At 43.1% G+C, this 17,933-nt stretch overlaps 1 protein-coding gene across 1 annotated transcript in view; it reads right to left on the bottom strand.

The window, feature by feature from the left end:
- Positions 1-17,933, bottom strand: part of CFDP1 (craniofacial development protein 1) — a 100,476-nt gene that overhangs the window by 75,691 nt on the left and 6,852 nt on the right. The window contains exon 3 of the mRNA XM_040329084.1: positions 8,041-8,272. Coding sequence (XP_040185018.1) covers positions 8,041-8,272 — 232 coding nt within the window. The remainder of the gene's footprint in view (positions 1-8,040; positions 8,273-17,933) is intronic.

Raw genomic sequence — 17,933 nt, 5'->3', positions numbered from 1 at the left:
TATTAACGCGTTTTCAAAACACGTGTCAATATGTTTTCTGATAGACATCAAAAGTAGAAAAGTTTAAATTACAGGGGTCTTCAAACTATGGCCCTTCAGTTGTTCAGGAACTACAATTACCATCATGCCTAGTCATGTTTGTGAATGTCAGACTTTTACAATGCCTCATGGGATGTGTAGTTCCGCAACAGCTGGAGGGTCATAGTTTGAGGATCTTTGGTTTAAAAGAAAACTCAACTTCTGCGAAATAAAAAATTTTTTTGCAACACCTTAACATTTCAATCTGCAGCCACTATATTTTCCTAAAACTGCCAAGCAATACACCTGTATAGGTGGGTTTTAAAAAAATGTGTGAAAAAAAGGAGGGAAGAAAAAACAACATAGCCTTCTACAGAAAGGGGGAATCCGAGCCCTAGAACCTCAAGGTTGGTGGCAAGAGAGTCATCAGCTAAAGAGTGAATGGGCATAAAAGCCTAAAAAGATTTGTGGAGTAGATTGTATTATTGTGTTAATTTATAACTTAACCACTTAAGGACCGCCGCACGACGATATACGTCGGCAGAAAGGCACGGCTGGGCTCATGGATGTATATATACGTCCCCTTTAAGAGCCCAGCCATGGTCGCTCGCGACCCGGTCCAAAGCTCCGTGACTGCGTCCGCGGACCCGATTGCCGCGGGTGTCCCGCGATCGGGTCACAGAAGCTGAAGAACGGAGAGAGGCGAGTGTAATCAAACCTTCCCCCTTCTTTTCTGTGGCAATGTCAGTGATCGTCTGTTCCCTGATATAGGGAAGGACGATCACTGACCTCACATGTCCAGCCCCGCCCCCCTACAGTTAGAAACACACAAGGTTACACTTACCCCTACAGCTCCCCCTAGTGGTCAACCCCTTCACTGCAATTGTCATTTTCACAGTAACCAGTGCATTTTTATAGCACTTTTCGCTGTGAAAATTACAATGGTCCCAAAAAGTGTCCGATGTGTCTGCCATAATGTCGCAGTCACGAAAAAAAAAAAAAAAAAACGCTGATCGCCGCCATCACTAGTAAAAAAAAATATTAATAAAAATGCCATAAAACTATCCCCTATTTTGTAAACGCTATAAACTTTGCGCAAACCAATTGATAAACGCTTTTTGCGATTTTTTTTACCAAAAATAGGTAGAAGAATACGTATCGGCCTAAACTGAGGAAAAAAACATTTTTTTTACATCTTTTTTGGAGATATTTATTATAGCAAAAAGTAAAAAATATTGAATTTTTTTCAAAATTGTCGCTCTATTTTTTTTATAGCGCAAAAAATAAAAACCGCAGAGGTGATCAAATACCACCAAAAGAAAGCTCTATTTGTGGGAAAAAAAGAACGCCAATTTTGTTTGGGAGCCACGTCGCACGACCGCGCAATTGTCAGTTAAAGTGACGCAGTGCCGAATCGAAAAAAGGGGCAAGGTCCTTTACCTGCATATTGGTCCAGGTCTTAAGTGGTTGTAAACCCTTTACAACCACTTTAACCTACAGGTAAGCCTAGATTAAGGCTTACCTGTAGGTGCAACAAATATCTCCCAAACCTGCACGGTCTAGGAGATATTTGCAAATGGCCGTACAGCGATTTGTTACACAATGTGCCGTTTCTAACTCAGGCCACTCACAGAGCTGGAGTTCGCGGACCCGGAAGGAAGAGGGGTGAAGAATGGTCGCTCGCTACTCGCAAAGGAAGACGGGGACATTGAGGGCTCCTCCTGCAGGTAAGCGTCACATAATGGGCTACTACGCAATGCATAGTAGTCCATTATGCTTTACCTTTGCAGGGAAACAAAGAAGAAGTAACAGCAATCAGGGTTTATTTCCTCTTTAACAAAGAACCCCTAATTTGTGCCGGTCTCTCTTTCTGGCGCTGAACTGTTGATGCAGAGGGTGTTAAGCTGGGTTTACACATATCGAAATTTGTCCAGTTTAGCAGGAACCAGATGAATTTCGATCAATGGGAACTTCTCTCTGGTCATAGTTACATAGTATCGCTGCACGATTCTGGCCAAATTTAGAATCGCAATTTTTTTGTTTAGAATAAAGATCACGATTCTAGTGGCGCAACTTCATATATATATATATATATATATATATATATATATATATATATATATATATATATATATATATATATTGATTTCCTAGCAGAAACAATTATGATTTTACTTGAAACCAACAAGTGTCAGTAAAAGGTTTAGTCTTTCAGTGGTTAAACTGCCCTCATTTACAGACCGCAGCTCATTAGTTTTATTTAAAGAACAAGAACGTTACAAAGTTTATAGTTCGCTCCACAGCTGAGGAATGTTGTGAAACTTGGCAGCCTGCCTGTTATTTTTTTTTTTTTGACAGCTTGAGTAGAGAACTCTCTGCAAACAATCCTGAAAATGCTTTGTTAAATCTCAAAATGGGGAAAAAATAAATAAAAAATTGTGCGTAGGGGGAACCTTGCGATTCATTTGACTTTTCCTCTATGCATATGCTTTTCTCAATGGATTCCAAAGAAGGAGTGGAGGGTGGGTCCTTTTGGATCGTACAATCAGATTGCATGATATGTTTAGGGTGAAAACATGTATGCTGCATTTGATTCTTAGCAGTACAGCACAATGGTTATGTCTCATAGCGCCTAGTGCAGGTCCAACAGACTAGTCTGACTGTAGACAATACACTCTATATGAAGGTTTTCTTACCCCAGAAGTGGTGAAACAGAAAGGCTAATGCCGCATACACACGATCAGTCCATCCGATGAGAACGGACCGATGGACCTTTTTTATCGGTTAACCCAAGGGTCCTCAAACTACGGCCCTCCAGCTGTTGTGGAACTACACGTCCCATGAGGCATTGCAAAACGCTGACATTCACAGACATGACTAGGCATGATGGGAATTGTAGTTCCTGAACAACTGGAGGGCCATAGTTTGAAGACCTCTGGGTTAACCGATGAAGCTGACTGATGGTCCGTCGCGCCTACACACCATCGGTTAAAAAAACGATCGTGTCAGAACGCGGTGACGTAAAACACAACGACGTGCTTCAATGCTTCCAAGCATGCGTCGACTTGATTCCGGGCATGCGTGGATTTTTAACTTAATACAAGATAGAGCTGCACAATTAATTGTCAAGAATGGTTATCGCGATCTTTTTCCCTTGCAATTCTTGACACAGGGTTTCACGATCTTTGACATGAAAATAATTTTCTCTCTGCACTTTGGTATGCAAAGAATTTCCTCTCTACTCTCAGCCAAAAGTCAAAGTCTGGGCAATCTGCCAAGTTTTGAAAACATTCTTTATCAGTGGAATGTTAAGTCTAAACATTGTATCACATCAAAGGAATAAAACTTCTGTATGTAAATTAGGGAACGTTTAACCACTTAAACACCAAACCTTTTTCTCACAGCTCTTTTCAAGTTAAAATCCTTATTTTTTTTGCTAGAAAATTACTTAGAACCCCCAAACATTATATATTTTTTTAGTAGAGACCCTAGAGAATAAAATGGCGGTTGTTGCAATATTTTATGTTGCACTGTATTTGCGCATTTTTAAATGCAATTTTTTGGGAAAAAAATTACTTTAATGAATTTAAAAAAAAAAATAGCCAGTAAAGTTAGCCCTTTTTTTTTTTTTTTTTTTGTATAAATGTAAAAGATCTTACGTCGTGAGAATCGTGAGAGAATCGTGATCTTCATTCTAAGCAAAAAAATCATGATTCTCATTTTGGCCAGAAGATTGCTTTTTTTTTAACCTATGGACAAATAACCGATGGCGCCCACACATGATCGGTTTGGTCCGATGAAAACGGTCCATCAGACCGTTCTCATCGGATGGACTGATCGTGTGTGGGCGGCATGAGTGACTGCAGTAAAATACAGAATCTACAAATCTGTATATGTAATAGAATAAGCAGTACAACTAAACGTAGCTGCTAACTGGAACCATACTATAATTTCCCCTTTAAGGATTGGACACTGTGATAACAGAACCGATTGCCTGCCATAGGAAGCAAAACACTTCTGCGAAAAATGATTTTAAAATAGCTTATATCTGACTTGAAAATCAATGTGGATGACAAACCTTCAGCATTTCCTGGCCACAAACCAATAACAAATAGTTGTGGTTTGAAAATTCAATACAAAAGTTGGACATTCTCTCCATGGAAGGACAACAAAAAGAAATCACAACCTAATGTGAAGGGTATTAGGTTAAAGAGACAATGTTGCAAAAAAGAGGAAGATGTCAAACAGCACAATAAACACCATTAATAATACTTATCTGTATCGTTTTCCATGCACAGCTAAAAAACTCCAGGAGATTATTCATCTTCAAACACTCTCAGATATGTCAGATGTCTGGGTCTCCCCACTGCAGCCCGCAACTCCCCTTCCTCCCTTAACCACTTCAGTAACGTGGGTGTTTTTCAGATTTGGTGTTTACAAGACTAAAACATTTTTTTTTTGCTAGAAAATTACTTAAAACCCACAAACATTATATATTTTTTTTCTAATACCCTAGAGAATAAAATGGCGATCATTGCAATACTTTTTGTTACACCATATTTGCGCAGCGGTCCTACAAGCGCACTTTTTTTGAAAAAAAAATCACTTTTTTTAATTAAAAAAATAAGACAGCAATAAATTTGGTCCAATTTTTTTATATATTGTGAAAGATAATGTTACGCCGAGTAAAATGATACCAAACATGTCACGCTTACAAATTGCGCCCTATCGTGGCATGGCGTCAAACTTTTACCCTTAAAAATCTCGATAGGCGACGTTTAAAAAATTCTATAGGTTGCATTTTTTGAGTTACAGAGGAGGTCTAGGGCTAGAATTATTGCTCTCGCTCTAACGATCGCGGCGATACCTCACTTGTGTGGTTTGAACACTGTGTACATATGCGGGCGTTACTCACCTATGCGTTCGCTTCTGCGCGCGAGCTCGTCGGGACGGGGCGCTTTAAAAAAAAAATGTTTTCTTATTTTTTTTTTTTTTTTTTTACACTGGAAAAAAATAAAAAAATAAATGATCACTTTTATTCCTATTACAAGGAATGTAAACATCCCTTGTAATAGAAAAAAGCATGACAGGTCCTCTTAAATATGAGATCTGGGGTCAAAAAGACCTCAGATCTCATATTTAGACAAAAATGCAAAAAAAAAAAAAAAAAATTTAAACTGTAATTTTTTCAAATGACAAAAAAAAAAAAATGTTTAAGACGCTGGGTGGGACTGACGATTTGACGTCACTTCCGCCCAGCAGAGCTATGGGGACGGGTGGGGGCGATTTTCCCCTCACTCGCAACCCCACACAGCTACCGAACGGACCCAATCGCCTCCGCCGCTACCGACGGCTCCGGTAAGCGGCGGAGGGCGCGGGAGAGCGGCGGGCCCCTCTCCCGCCGCCGATAACGGCGATCTTGCGGCGAATCTGCCGCGGAGACCGCCGTTATCGTTAACAGAACCGCTCACACTAAAGATGGATACCTCGGTTGTGGTAGCAGCTGCTGCCGTTACCAAGATATCCATCTTTAAAGTGTGGCCGTATATAGTCGTACAGCGGTTTGGAAGTGGTTAAAGTGGAGTTTTTTTTTTTTTTGGGCCAATTTGTTGTTGGGCAGATTACAAAACACAAATTGCCGCAAAAACACATTACATGCTTTTCTGCATCTTCTCCATTGAAGTATATTGAACCAAAAAAAAAAAAAAAAATAGCACTGTTTTGCGTTAAAAAGTCCTTGCCCTTTCCAAATACGCAGCAGCTGAAAAAAAATCATGGATGTGAACGTGTCCCATAGGAAAACATGTAAATTAACTGTAGTGTGTGACCCAGGCCTGAGATGTTTAGTAACATAATGGGGTTAAAAAAACAAAAATAAGTACAAAAATAGCAAATAATCGCTACTGTAAGGGGTTCATTTTTTTTACTTTTGGACAGTGAAAGTAATATTTACAGTAGCGATTTGCTTTTTTGTACTCTAAAAGGGCAATTTTAGTTTTTTTAACCCCATTATGTTACTGGCCGATTAATCGATTATGAAAATTGTAATCGATTAATTTCATAATCGATTAGTTGTTTCGGCCCTGATATAAATCACGAATAATTGCAGCCCAGGAACCTGCAGCAGCCAGAACAAGTCCACATTGAAAGAATGCAAATAAAGTACAACTCTAACAAAAACACCCACCCAAATGCCCCCATAAAGTGGAGGTTCCCCCTAAAAAAAAATTCTAACAATACATTCAGAAGACTGATTACACTGCGGGTATGCTGGGTTTTTTCGTACATACCTCATTATCGCCGTTTCATCCCTCGGCTTCCGGGTATGATTCTTGCTGGACCTAGTTGATTGACGTTCCTCCGACCGGCGCATACTGCGCGTCACGACTTTCTGACAGAAGCCGAACATCATTGCGCAGGCGCCGTATAGAATCGGCTCTATACGGCGCCTGCGCAGCGACGTTCGGCTTCTTTCGGAAAGTCGTGACTACAAGTATGCGTCGGTCGGTCGGAACGTCAATCAACTAGGTCCAGCAAGAATCATACCCGGAAGCCGAGGGATGAAACGGCGATATCGAGGTATGTACAAAAAAAAAAAAAAAAAAAAACAGCATACCCGCAGTGTAATCAGTCTTCTGAATGTATTGTTAGAACATTTTTTTAGGGGGAACCTCCACTTTAAGCTGCAAAGGCAGTTTTACAGGGCTGAACACGTGTGACGGCCGTGATGCTTTGTTTTGTGGCCTGGCAAAAAATATAGCCCCCATCACGTTTGGCAGGAAGTACTGCCAATGAATGCAACCCTTTCAATTGAATGGGGTGTTGCCGTAACCACAAGTCAAGTGCTAGGCTTGCAAATGTGGCATTTCGATTGAAAAACCCGTTAAGCTGTCAAAAAAAAAAAACAGGCATTCAGAAAATTGGGAGTATCACCTCCTAACGCCTGCAAGCTGCCCCTCTACCGCTCTATGAAAGCGATCGGCCGCAGAGAGTTATTTGATGAGTGTTTTGCTTTGTCTTTTAAAGTGGAGGTTCACCCAGAAATAACAATTTTTAACCTTAGATTGAGGCTCATTTTGTCAAGGGGAATCGGCTAGTTTTTTTTAAATCGAGGCAGTACTTACCGTTTTAGAGAGCGATCTTCTCCGCCGCTTCCGGGTATGGGCTGCGGGACTGGGCGTTCCTATTTTGATTGACAGTCTTCCGACAGGCTTCCGACGGTCGCATCCATCGCGTCACGATTTTCCAAAAGTAGCCGAACGTCGGTGCGCAGGCGACGTATAGAGCGGCACCGACGTTCGGCTTCTTTCGGCTACTCGTGACGCGATGGATGCGACCGTCGGAAGACTGTCAATCAAATAGGAACTCCCAGTTCCTACAGAGAGCATGCGCCAGTGACGTCACCAGCTGCTAAACTAATATCTCCTACACAGTGCATGTGTAGGAGATATTCCTTTAACCTACAGGTAAGCTTACCTGTATGTAAAAATCAAAATGCTGAATTTATTACCAATTTAATGCTTTACTAAACAAAATGCTGCACATACAAACTTCTCTTTTTTCTTTAGCACAAAAAAAAAAAAATAACACAGTACTGCTCCTTTGTCTCAAGCACAAGGCTTGTTCCAGTCCTCTTTCCTCTCCCCCTAATTCATGCAGCATAATTTCCTGTCCTGAGCTTCATAAACCAGTCCAATAGGTTCATTAGCATAGCAATAGGGGAATCTTAGCTTCTAAACCATGGGTCTTCAAACTACAGCCCTCCAGTTGTTCAGGAACTACAGTTCCCATGATGCCTAGTCATGTCTGTGAATGTCAGTATCTTGCAATGCGTATGTGTAGTTCTACAACAGATGGAGGGTCGTAGTTTGAGGATCCCTGTTCTAAACAGTACAACGTCTTCAAATGTTATTCCATATTTACACTAAAAATCACTAAAATAACCACAGAAACCCATGAGACACACAGGCGTAAACTAAGCCTTAAGGGGATTTTTCCTCATTGACAGCGATGAGCCAGTACCTGGGTGTTCTGTGTACTTGGCGCAGGAGGCGGGGCTTTGGGCTTGTGCCCCACATCACAAAGGAAACTAGACCACAAATCCTCTGCATGCTTTTTTTTTGCTTCTTCTTTTTTGTGTTTCTTTTCTTCATCCATGTTGATTCCATTGTCTTCCTCAGAATTCTCTGCTTTGTCTTCATTTTTCTCAGCACCTTCCCCAGAATTTAGGACTAACACGCCTTTCTTCCTCTTCCTGAAACAAAGTAGGAAAGTGTCAGAAACATAAACACATCCATTTCTCAAATGCAATCTACAACTTTTCCCACGATGGACTGCTTTTCAGAAGGTGATCAGGAGGGGATTTGGCTGCCTCCTGGTTGCCCCCTTTTTTTTTACATTGCCAAGTGGCGATAAAAGTGGAGTTCCACCCAAAAATTGAACTTGCGCTTTTCTGTATCCCCCCCCCTCCGGTGACACATCTGGCACCTTTCAGGGGGAGGAGGGAGCAGATACCTGTCTAATAAAAAGGTATTTGCTCCCACTTCCAGGCATAGATCACCACGGTGACCTATGCCACGTCCGGCGCCTACTTCGTCGTCCCCCTCCACTGTCTTCTGGGAGACACACCGGTCCCAGAACATAGTTGGGACAAGTGGGATCACACAGCGCGACTCGCACATGGGCAGTAGGGAACCTGGAAGTGAAGACGCTAGGCTTCACTTTCTTTATTACCTTACCAAAGATGGCAGCGGCAGCACCCGAGAGCCGAGGGAGAGATCGGCTTTGGGTGAAGACATCGCAGGCGCCCTGGACAGGTAAGTGTCCATATATTAAAAGTCAATAGCTTCAGTATTTGTAGCTGCTGACTTTTATTTTTTATTTTTTTTGGCAGAACTCTGCTTTAACCTCTTGCCGACCGCCCACTATAGTTTTATGGCGGCAGGTTGGCTCGACTGCGCAAAATCACGTAATATAACGCGATTTTGCATTGTGGCCACTAGGGGCGCGCGCGCCCCCTGCTCGCCCCTGGTGCTGATACGAGTGCCCGGAGTTCGTAGTACCAATAAAAAAAAAAAAAAAAAAAAATCGCAGATTGCCGCCATTACTAGAAAAAAAAAATAATAATAAAAATGCCATAAAACTATCCCCTATTTTGTAGACGCTTTAACTTTTGCGCAAACCAATCAAACGCTTATTGCGATTCTTTTTACCAAAAATATGTAGAAAAATACGTATCGGCCTTAACTGAGGAAAAAAAGTTTTTTTTATATATTTTTGGGGGATATTTATTATAGCAACAAGTAGAAAATATTCATTTTTTTTTTCAATATTGTCGCTCTATTTTTGTTTATAGCGCAAAAAATAAAAACCGCAGGAGGTGATCAAATACCACCAAAAGAAAGCTTAATTTGTGGTAAAAAAAAAGGACGCCAATTTTGTTTGGGAGCCACGTCACACGACCACGCAATTGTCAGTTAAAGTGACGCAGTGCCAAATCGCAAAAAGTGGCCAGGTCATTGACCAGCAAAATGGTCCGGGGCTGAAGTTGTTAAGAATGAAGTCAACACACTGCAACCATCAACCAAGCGTTTGGCTCACAGTTGTGGTGCGTCCCACTGACCCCAATGTGTGAGTTTAAAAGTTGGTGCCACCCAGGGCCGATCCTCCCTATAGGCTCACTATGCAAGCCGCTTAGGGCCCCGCAAAGCTGTGAAGGGCCCCCCAAATTACTAGAGGCCCCGACTGGTGAGAAGTCATTTTCGCCCCCTCACCCCGCTTCTCAACTCGCTGGCTGAGTCATTTCCGACAGCAGAACACCCCCTCCCCCCACCTCTGGTCGGCAACCAGTTAAGGTGAAAAAACATCCGAGTATTAGTGGCCCTCCGATTACTTACCTGACCCCTCGAAAGTCCCACGCCGTGAACGAGCAGGCTTCTCGGCTCATTCATTGATTGAAAGCAGTGCAGCCATTGGCTTGCGTTGCTGTCAATCACATCCAATGACGCAGCACGCCGGGGGGCGGGGCCAAGTGATACAGTGAGCGGCTATGGCCGCCGCTGTATCACGGGAGCGCGCCCGCAAGCACTTAACACCATACTCGCTCGCATAAAGGTGTCGAGTCCTTGTGGGGGGAGCCAAAACAGCCGCCGAGGGACCCAAGAAGACCAGGTTCGGGGCCACTCTGTGCATAACGAGCTGCACAGTGGAGGTAAGTATAACAAGTTTGTTATTTAAAAAAATTAAATACATTTCTTTAGTGATCATTTAACGTGCATTTGGCAACTCCTTTCCTGTTCCTGTTGGAGGAGGTGGCTATATCTCATAGGCTGTACTGGAAGACTGTTTGGGAAAAATTATTCTGGCCAAGCACTTGACACACCTAAACGTGTGACAAATGTATTTAGATAGGGGCAGATTCACAGAGATCTGCCCCGGCGCATCGTATCTGAGATACGCTACGCCGCCGTACCTTACCTGGCTTTAAATCGAATCCCTAAAGAATGTGCGCCGTAATTTACGGCGGCGTAGTGTATCTCAAGCGGCGTAACGGCGCGGAATTCAAATGCGGCGAGTAGGGGGCGTGTTTCATTTAAATGAAGCGCGTCTCTGCGCCGATCGAACTGCGCATGCTCCGTTTTAAATTTCCCGCCGTGCATTGCGCTTAATGACCTCGCAAGGATGAATTACGTCCATCCTGATTCACGGACGGCTTACGCAAACGTAAAAAAAAAAATTGAAATTAAACGCGGGAACGACGGCCATACTTACCATGGCAGTTGTAACTATACGCGACAAAATAGCAGCTTTAACTATACACCGGAAAAAGCCGACAACAGACTATGTAAAAAAATGCGACGGCCGCTCGTACGTTCATGGATCGTCGGAAATAGCTAATTTGCATACTCGACGCGGAAAACTACGTGAACGCCACCCAGCGGACGCCGAAGTATTGCATCTTAGATCCGAAGGCGTACGAAGACGTACGCCTGTCAGATCTAACCCAGATGCCGTTGTATCTTGTTTTGAGGATTCAAACTAAAAGATACGACGCGGGAAATTTGAAAGTACGCCGGCGTATCAGTAGATACGCCGGCGTACTCGCTCTGTGGATCTGCCCCCTAATCTCTGCTTTTCCTGGACTTCAGCTATAAAATAACTTTAACTGTTCAGGCTCCAGCAGGCCATACAGTTCGGTTTACAGATACTTCCATCCACACAAACTAGATGGCTGGAGATATCCCCCCCCCATAGGGACACTGTATTCTGACAGTGTCACCCGTCTAATTATTTTAGTGTATGGCCAATTTAACCACTGGGCCTATTTTGGCACTTCTCTCCTTCATGTAAAAATCATAATTTTGTTGCTAGAAAATTAATCAGAACCCCTAAACATTATATATATATTTTTTTTAGCAGACACCCTAGGGAATAAAATGGCGGTCATTGCAACTTTTTTTCCCCTCGCACGGTATTTGCGCAATCATTTTTCAAACGCCTTTTTTTGGGGGAAAAAAACGGTTTCATGAATTAAAAAATAACAAAACAGTAAAGTTAGCCCAATTTTTTTGTATAATGTGAAAGATGAAGTTACGCCGAGTAAATAGATACCCAACATGCCACGCTTTAAAATTGCGCACACTCATGGAATGGCGCCAAACTTCGGTACTTAAAAATCTCCATAGGTGACGCTTTAACATTTTTTACAGGTTACTATTTTCGAGTTACAGAGGAGGTCTAGTGCCAGAATTGTTGCACAGGCTCTAACGCACGCGACGATACCTCACATGTGGGGTTTGAACGGCATTTACATATGTGGGCGGGACTTGCATGCGTGTTCGTTTCTGCGCGCGAGATAACGGGGACAGGGGCGTTTTGAAATTTATTTTACTTAATTGTTTTTATTTTTACACTTTTTCTCTGATCCCTTTTATTCCTATTACAAAGAATGTAAACATCCCTTGTAATAGGAATCAGTGTGACAGGTCCTCTTTATGGAGAGATGTCGGGTCAATAAGACCCCACATCTCTCCTCCAGGCTTACAAGCATGAAATCGGTGAAAAAAATTCACTGATCTCATGCCGACAGCCGCGATTGCGGCTTTGTTTACTTCCGGGTACCAGGCGTGATGTCATAACGTCGCGCCCGGGCCTCCGACGGTCATAGAGATGACTGGTGACCATCTGGTCACCAGTCATCTCTATACTTTCCAGCAGCGCTGACCGATTCGCTCTCCGGGTCCCCGATGGCACGGGAGAGCCCGGAGAAGCACCGGATGGCGGAGAGAGGGGGGGGGGGGGTGTCGCCTCCCGCTGCCTATAAGAACAATCAAGCGGCGGAGCCACCGCTTTGTCGTTCTTATCGTGCACAGAATCGGCGGCTGAAGACGGTAATATCTGAATGATGCCTGTAGCTGCACAAAGCCCAGGACGTCCCAGGGATGTCCTCGGTCGTCAAGAGGTTAAAGGGGTGGTTCCCCCTAAAACAAATTTCTAACAATACATTCGTAAGACCCGTTACACTGCGGGTAGGCTGGCTTTTGTTTTGTTTTTTTAGTACATACCTCGATCTCGGCGTTTCGTCCCTAGTTGATTGACGTTCCTCCGACGGGCACATAGGTGACGTCACGACTTTACGACAGAAGCCGAACGTCGCTGCGCAGGCGCCGTATAGAGCCGACTCTATACGGCGCCTGCGCAATGACGTTCGGCTTCTGTCGGAAAGTCGTGACGCGCAGTATGCGCCCGTCGGAGGAACGTCAATCAACTAGGAACGCCCACCGCCAAGGGACGAAACGCAGAGATCGAGGTATGTACTAAAAAAACAAAACAAAAGCCAGCCTACCCGCAGTGTAACGGGTCTTACGAATGTATTGTTAGAAATTTGTTTTAGGGGGAACCACCGCTTTAAGGACATTGTATGTTGATATAATACTGAAGAGGACAGCTCCAGAGGGAAGGCAAGTATTGCAGCAAGAGATGTTTTTTTTTTTTTTTTTGTTATTTTAAATACTAAAGTGGTATTAACACCAAAAACAAAAATAATATATTGCAGCTTACCAGTCATTAGATGTGGTGGCTGCATTCATTTTCTTTTTAGGCTTTTTTTCTCCCTTTTTTTCCCCTGCTGATCTGGCCAGTAACACACCTCCTGTATTAGTGCACCCCCCCACTCTGGATGAAGGAGAACAGGAAGTATAGCAGACAGCAGCATTATCCATCTGAAGGGGAGGGGAGTGTAAAATGTATAAACAGATTTAGATACACTAACAAATTGAAGCCAAACGCCAGCTCAAACCTTATATTCAGTTACTGCAAACAGTTTTGCGTGAAAAAATAAAAGCTGATCATTTTAAGCACCTGTCGGTGTTAAATGGTGTGTCTCATCCATGTAAACTGATACATCCTGCTGGAGAGTTTGCGTATTTGAAAAACAGCAGACTTGCTGGCTGGATCACCAGATAAAATATGAAAAAACAGAAGAAGACGACTAATGCCCCGTACACACGATCGGTATTTCCAACGAAAAAAGGTCAGTCGGAAATTCCGACGGGAAAATTGACAACCAGCTCTCAATCTATTTCTGTCGGAATGGAGCATACACCAGGGGTTGACAAATTTGCTTGGAATCTAGGAGCCAGCTAAAAAAGTTAGGAGCCAGAAAACGCGCCCCGTCCCGACGAGCTTGCGCGCAGTAGCGAACACATACGTGAGCAGCGCCCGCATATGTAAACAGTGTTCAAACCACACATGTGAGGTATCACCGCGATTGGTAGAGTGAGAGCAATAATTCTAGCCCTAGACCTCCTCTGTAACTCAAAACATGCAACCTGTAGATTTTTTTAAATGTCGCCTATGAAGATTTTAAAGGGTAAAAGTTTGTCGGCATTCCACGAGCGGACGCAATTTTGAAGCGTGACATGTTGGGTATCAATTTACTCGGCTTAACATTATCTTTCATAATATTAAAAAAATAGGGATAACTTTACTGTTGTCTTATTTTTTTATTTAAAAAAGTGTAATTTTTTCCCAAAAAAGTGCGATTGTAAGACCGCTGTGCAAATACGGCGTGACAGAAAGTATTGCAACGATCGCCATTTTATTCTCTAGGGTGTTAGGCTAAAAAATATATATAATGTTTGGGGGTTCTAATTAGAGGGAAGAAGATGGCAGTGAAAAATAGTGAAAAATGACATTAGAATTGCTGTTTAACTTGTAATGCTTAACTTGTAATACCAACAGCCACCACCAGATGGCGCCAGCTCACACCTTCCAAGCCAAGTCGCCAGGACACCATTTCTAGTCGCCATGGCGACCTGGCGCCCGGGATTTGTCGAGCCCTGGCATACACACGGTCGAAATTCCCGACCAAAAGCTCCCTTCGGACTTTTTCTGTCGGGAATTCCGACCGTGTGTACAGGGCTTAAAAAAAGAAACTGATGCAGCCATCACAACTAAGAATGCATAAGCAGCAGCGTAACAAATGTTTGCTTTTGAATTTAAAGCACCTGTAAGGTAATTGTATAATGTGTTATTTTTTTACCAAGTTTGCTGATTATATTGCAACTTTTTGCACAATTTTGTATCCATATACAATATGGTGTTTTGCACATTTTTTGCACTTTACTTGCCACTTATCATTTATTTAAAATTTTATTTTTCGTAATTCATACAGTATTGATTTCCACATTTTGTTGCACTTTAGCTATTGGGGTTTTGTTTGCACACGGTTTTTTAATTTGTAGTATTTACACAATAATGTATACAATTATTTATAAGATTACATATATGTTGTAGAATACTGTGAACCTGCGCTAATCTCGACTCTAATCCAACCTTTATTGACCTACATCAATAAAGCTGCCGTTCGGTCAGTTTAGTTGTCACATCTCTATATCTTTGGTGCTTTTATAATCTTTTGTATTATCATAGGCTTACCTGTAGGTAAAAAAATAAATCACAAAGCAGGCTTTACTCCCGCTTAAGGCCGGATTCACACTTGTGCGGTGCGAATTTCAGCTCTCTTATCTCTGCAGAGAGATAGGAGAACTGTTCAGCAGATCATCTCCGTTTTAGCTGCGAATTTGGAGACAGGGGAGGGGGAGGGGGGAAGTGTATTGAGGTGAATGAGACAAATCCTGAAGAGAAATGAACACATCTGCGAATCAGATGCGTGCCCATAGAAGATAATGGGCCTGAATTTGCATCTGAGCCGCCCTGCAATGCCTAGAAAAGGCACATGTTTTTTCGGCAATGCGCAGTGCGAATGCATCGCACATATGTGAACCAGCCTCATTGAAAACAATGTATTTTATAATGTTATGCGAATTGGATGCGGTTTAAGCCGCAACCAATTCGCATAGGTGTGAATCCGGCCTTAATAATCCTTTATAGTGGTGGTAAACCCTTACATATATCCAGTGCAGTGACCAGCCTCAAGTTATACACTTAGATTAAACAATTCCTCCTACATCAATTGTACCTGTTTATCTAAAGCATCTTTTCCCAACATGCATTCAGAGTCCATTCACACTTGGGCAACTAAAAAACGGGCAATTTCCATTGCAACGTTACCCTGCGATTTGATGCGACTTTGGATGAGTGTGACTTTGTTTTGTTTTTGCTCTACAAACTCGTTAAGACATATCCAGAATGGAAAAATGTGTTTAGTTTAATTTGGTTTCTTTATTTTCTAACAAATTCTACATTTTTAGAATGATTTGAATTTGCATCAATTGAAAACTCATCGACCAATTTGAATTCTGTGTGAAGAATAGCTGCTTGATAAGGAGTGGGCTGGGAATCTGGCCACCAAGTCCTTAACAACCGACTCATCAGCTGTCAGCGGGTTTTCCCATTGACAGCTGAATGCAAAACAAAAACAAATGTCAGCAATCAAAAAAAAAATGAAAAAAATTGCGTAGTCCCCCCCACCAGGCCCTTCAGGTTTGGTATGGATTTTAGGGGAACCCCAAGCCAACATTTTTTTTATTAAAACTGCATGTGGGTTCCCCCCCACAGTCTATACCAGACCCTTATCCAAGCATGCAAGGAAAGGGGGGGTGGTGATAAACGAGCACCTCCTGAACCATACCAGGTCACAGGAGCAGGCAGACAGCAGCGGCCTACTTTAAGGCTGAAGGTTTTTGTTTTTTGGTGCAGCGAGCGTCGTGAGGGACGATGGATCTATAGGTGCGACTTGTCGTTCGACTCGTTGTGCGACTCAGGCGTCCAAAGTGTGAATGGAGCCTCAAAGTACAGAATTTACACAGGATCTCTCTGCTCTGAGAAGCATGGAGGTGGAGAGCTGAAGTTACATCATCAGTAAGGAGAGCTCTGAGATCTGATTGAAGGGAAGAGACTAGAGGTCGACCGATATGGGTTTTTCTCTGGCCGATGCCGACATTTAGAAATTGGGGCGGCCGATGGGCGATATATGATGCTGATTTTTTTTTTTTTTGGGCTGATATGTTAGGCCGCTTTTTTTGTTGTTTTTCCCTTCATCTCATAAAATCTAACAGTTGGACCCCTTTCACACTGGGGTGTTTTTCAGGCGATTTTGGACTAAAAAATAGCGCCTGCAAAACGGCTCCCCTGCAGTCTCAGTGTGAGGCCCCGATTGCTTTCACACTGAGGCGGTGCACTGGCAGGACGTTAAAGTCCTGCAAGCAGCATCTTTGGAACGGTGTATACCGCTTCTCCACCACTCCTGCCCATTGAAATGAATGGGCACTGCTGCCGAATCGCCTGCAAAGCGTTTCTGCAGCGGTGCTACACGGGCGCATTTAACCTCTTCATCGGCCACTAGCAGGGTTATATGTGCCCAACTAGCAGCCGAATAGCGCCGCTAAAATGATGGTAAAGTGCCGCTAAAAGTAGCAGCGTTTTACCGTCAACGCCTGCCCGCTCCAGTGTGAAAGCAGCGGAGTTCCACCGAAAAATAAATATTAAAAGTCAGCAGCTACAAATACTGCAGCTGCTGACTTTTAATATATGGAAACTTACCTGTCCTGGGCGCCCGCGATGTCGGCACCCGAAGCCAATCTCTCCCTCGGCTCTCGGGTGCTGCCCCGGCCATCTTCGGTAAGGGAATCAGTAAACAGACACAAACACAAACACAGGTGAACAAAACTTTTAGACCAAAAAAAAAAAAAAGAATGGGCTAACTTTACTTTATTTTTAACATTACATTCAGCCGAGTTGGCCGAATGACAATCTGCTGTTTTTTTTTTTATTTTATCCCCGTACATACCGTATTATCACCCCCGCTTCCAGGTATGTCTTCTGCGGGACTGGGCGTTCCCAATTGATTGACAGGCTTCCGACCGTCGCATACAGCGCGTCACGGGTTGCCGAAAGAAGCCGGACTGCGAGTCGGCTCTATACGGCGCCCGCGCACCGACGTTCGGCTTCTTTCGGCAACTCGTGACGTGCAGTATGCGACGGTCGGAAGCCTGTCAATCAATTAGGAACGCCCAGTCCCGCAGAAGACATACCCGGAAGCAGCGGTGAAAATACGGTATGTACGGTGATAAAATAAAAAAAAACAGCCGATTGTCATTAGGACAACTCGGCTGAATGTAATTGTAACGGAATGACCCGGGACACCCAGAGACTTTGTGAGGATGGGGGATACTCCTGTGTCAGCGTCACTGATAACTCTTGGGTCTGAGTCCACCCTGTGCCCTTTGGGCATGGGGTGGCAAGTGAATCATAATTCATGTATTACATGAGATGGGACATTAATAATAAATCATGTTTTCAGGATGTCTTGAGATATCACAAGTTGTTGGCTATTCAATGTGGTGACTCATTCTATAATTAGCCCTGACTAGTGACATGCTAATTGAGTCAGGGCCTGAAAGACATTTCATTGTCCTTATGAAAGGTGTTAATTGCATAGACTCCTAAGATAT

This window comes from Rana temporaria, chromosome 11, assembly GCF_905171775.1.
Source record: "Rana temporaria chromosome 11, aRanTem1.1, whole genome shotgun sequence".
Taxonomy (NCBI): Eukaryota; Metazoa; Chordata; class Amphibia; order Anura; family Ranidae; genus Rana; species Rana temporaria.
This window is presented reverse-complemented; position numbering and strand designations above follow the sequence as displayed.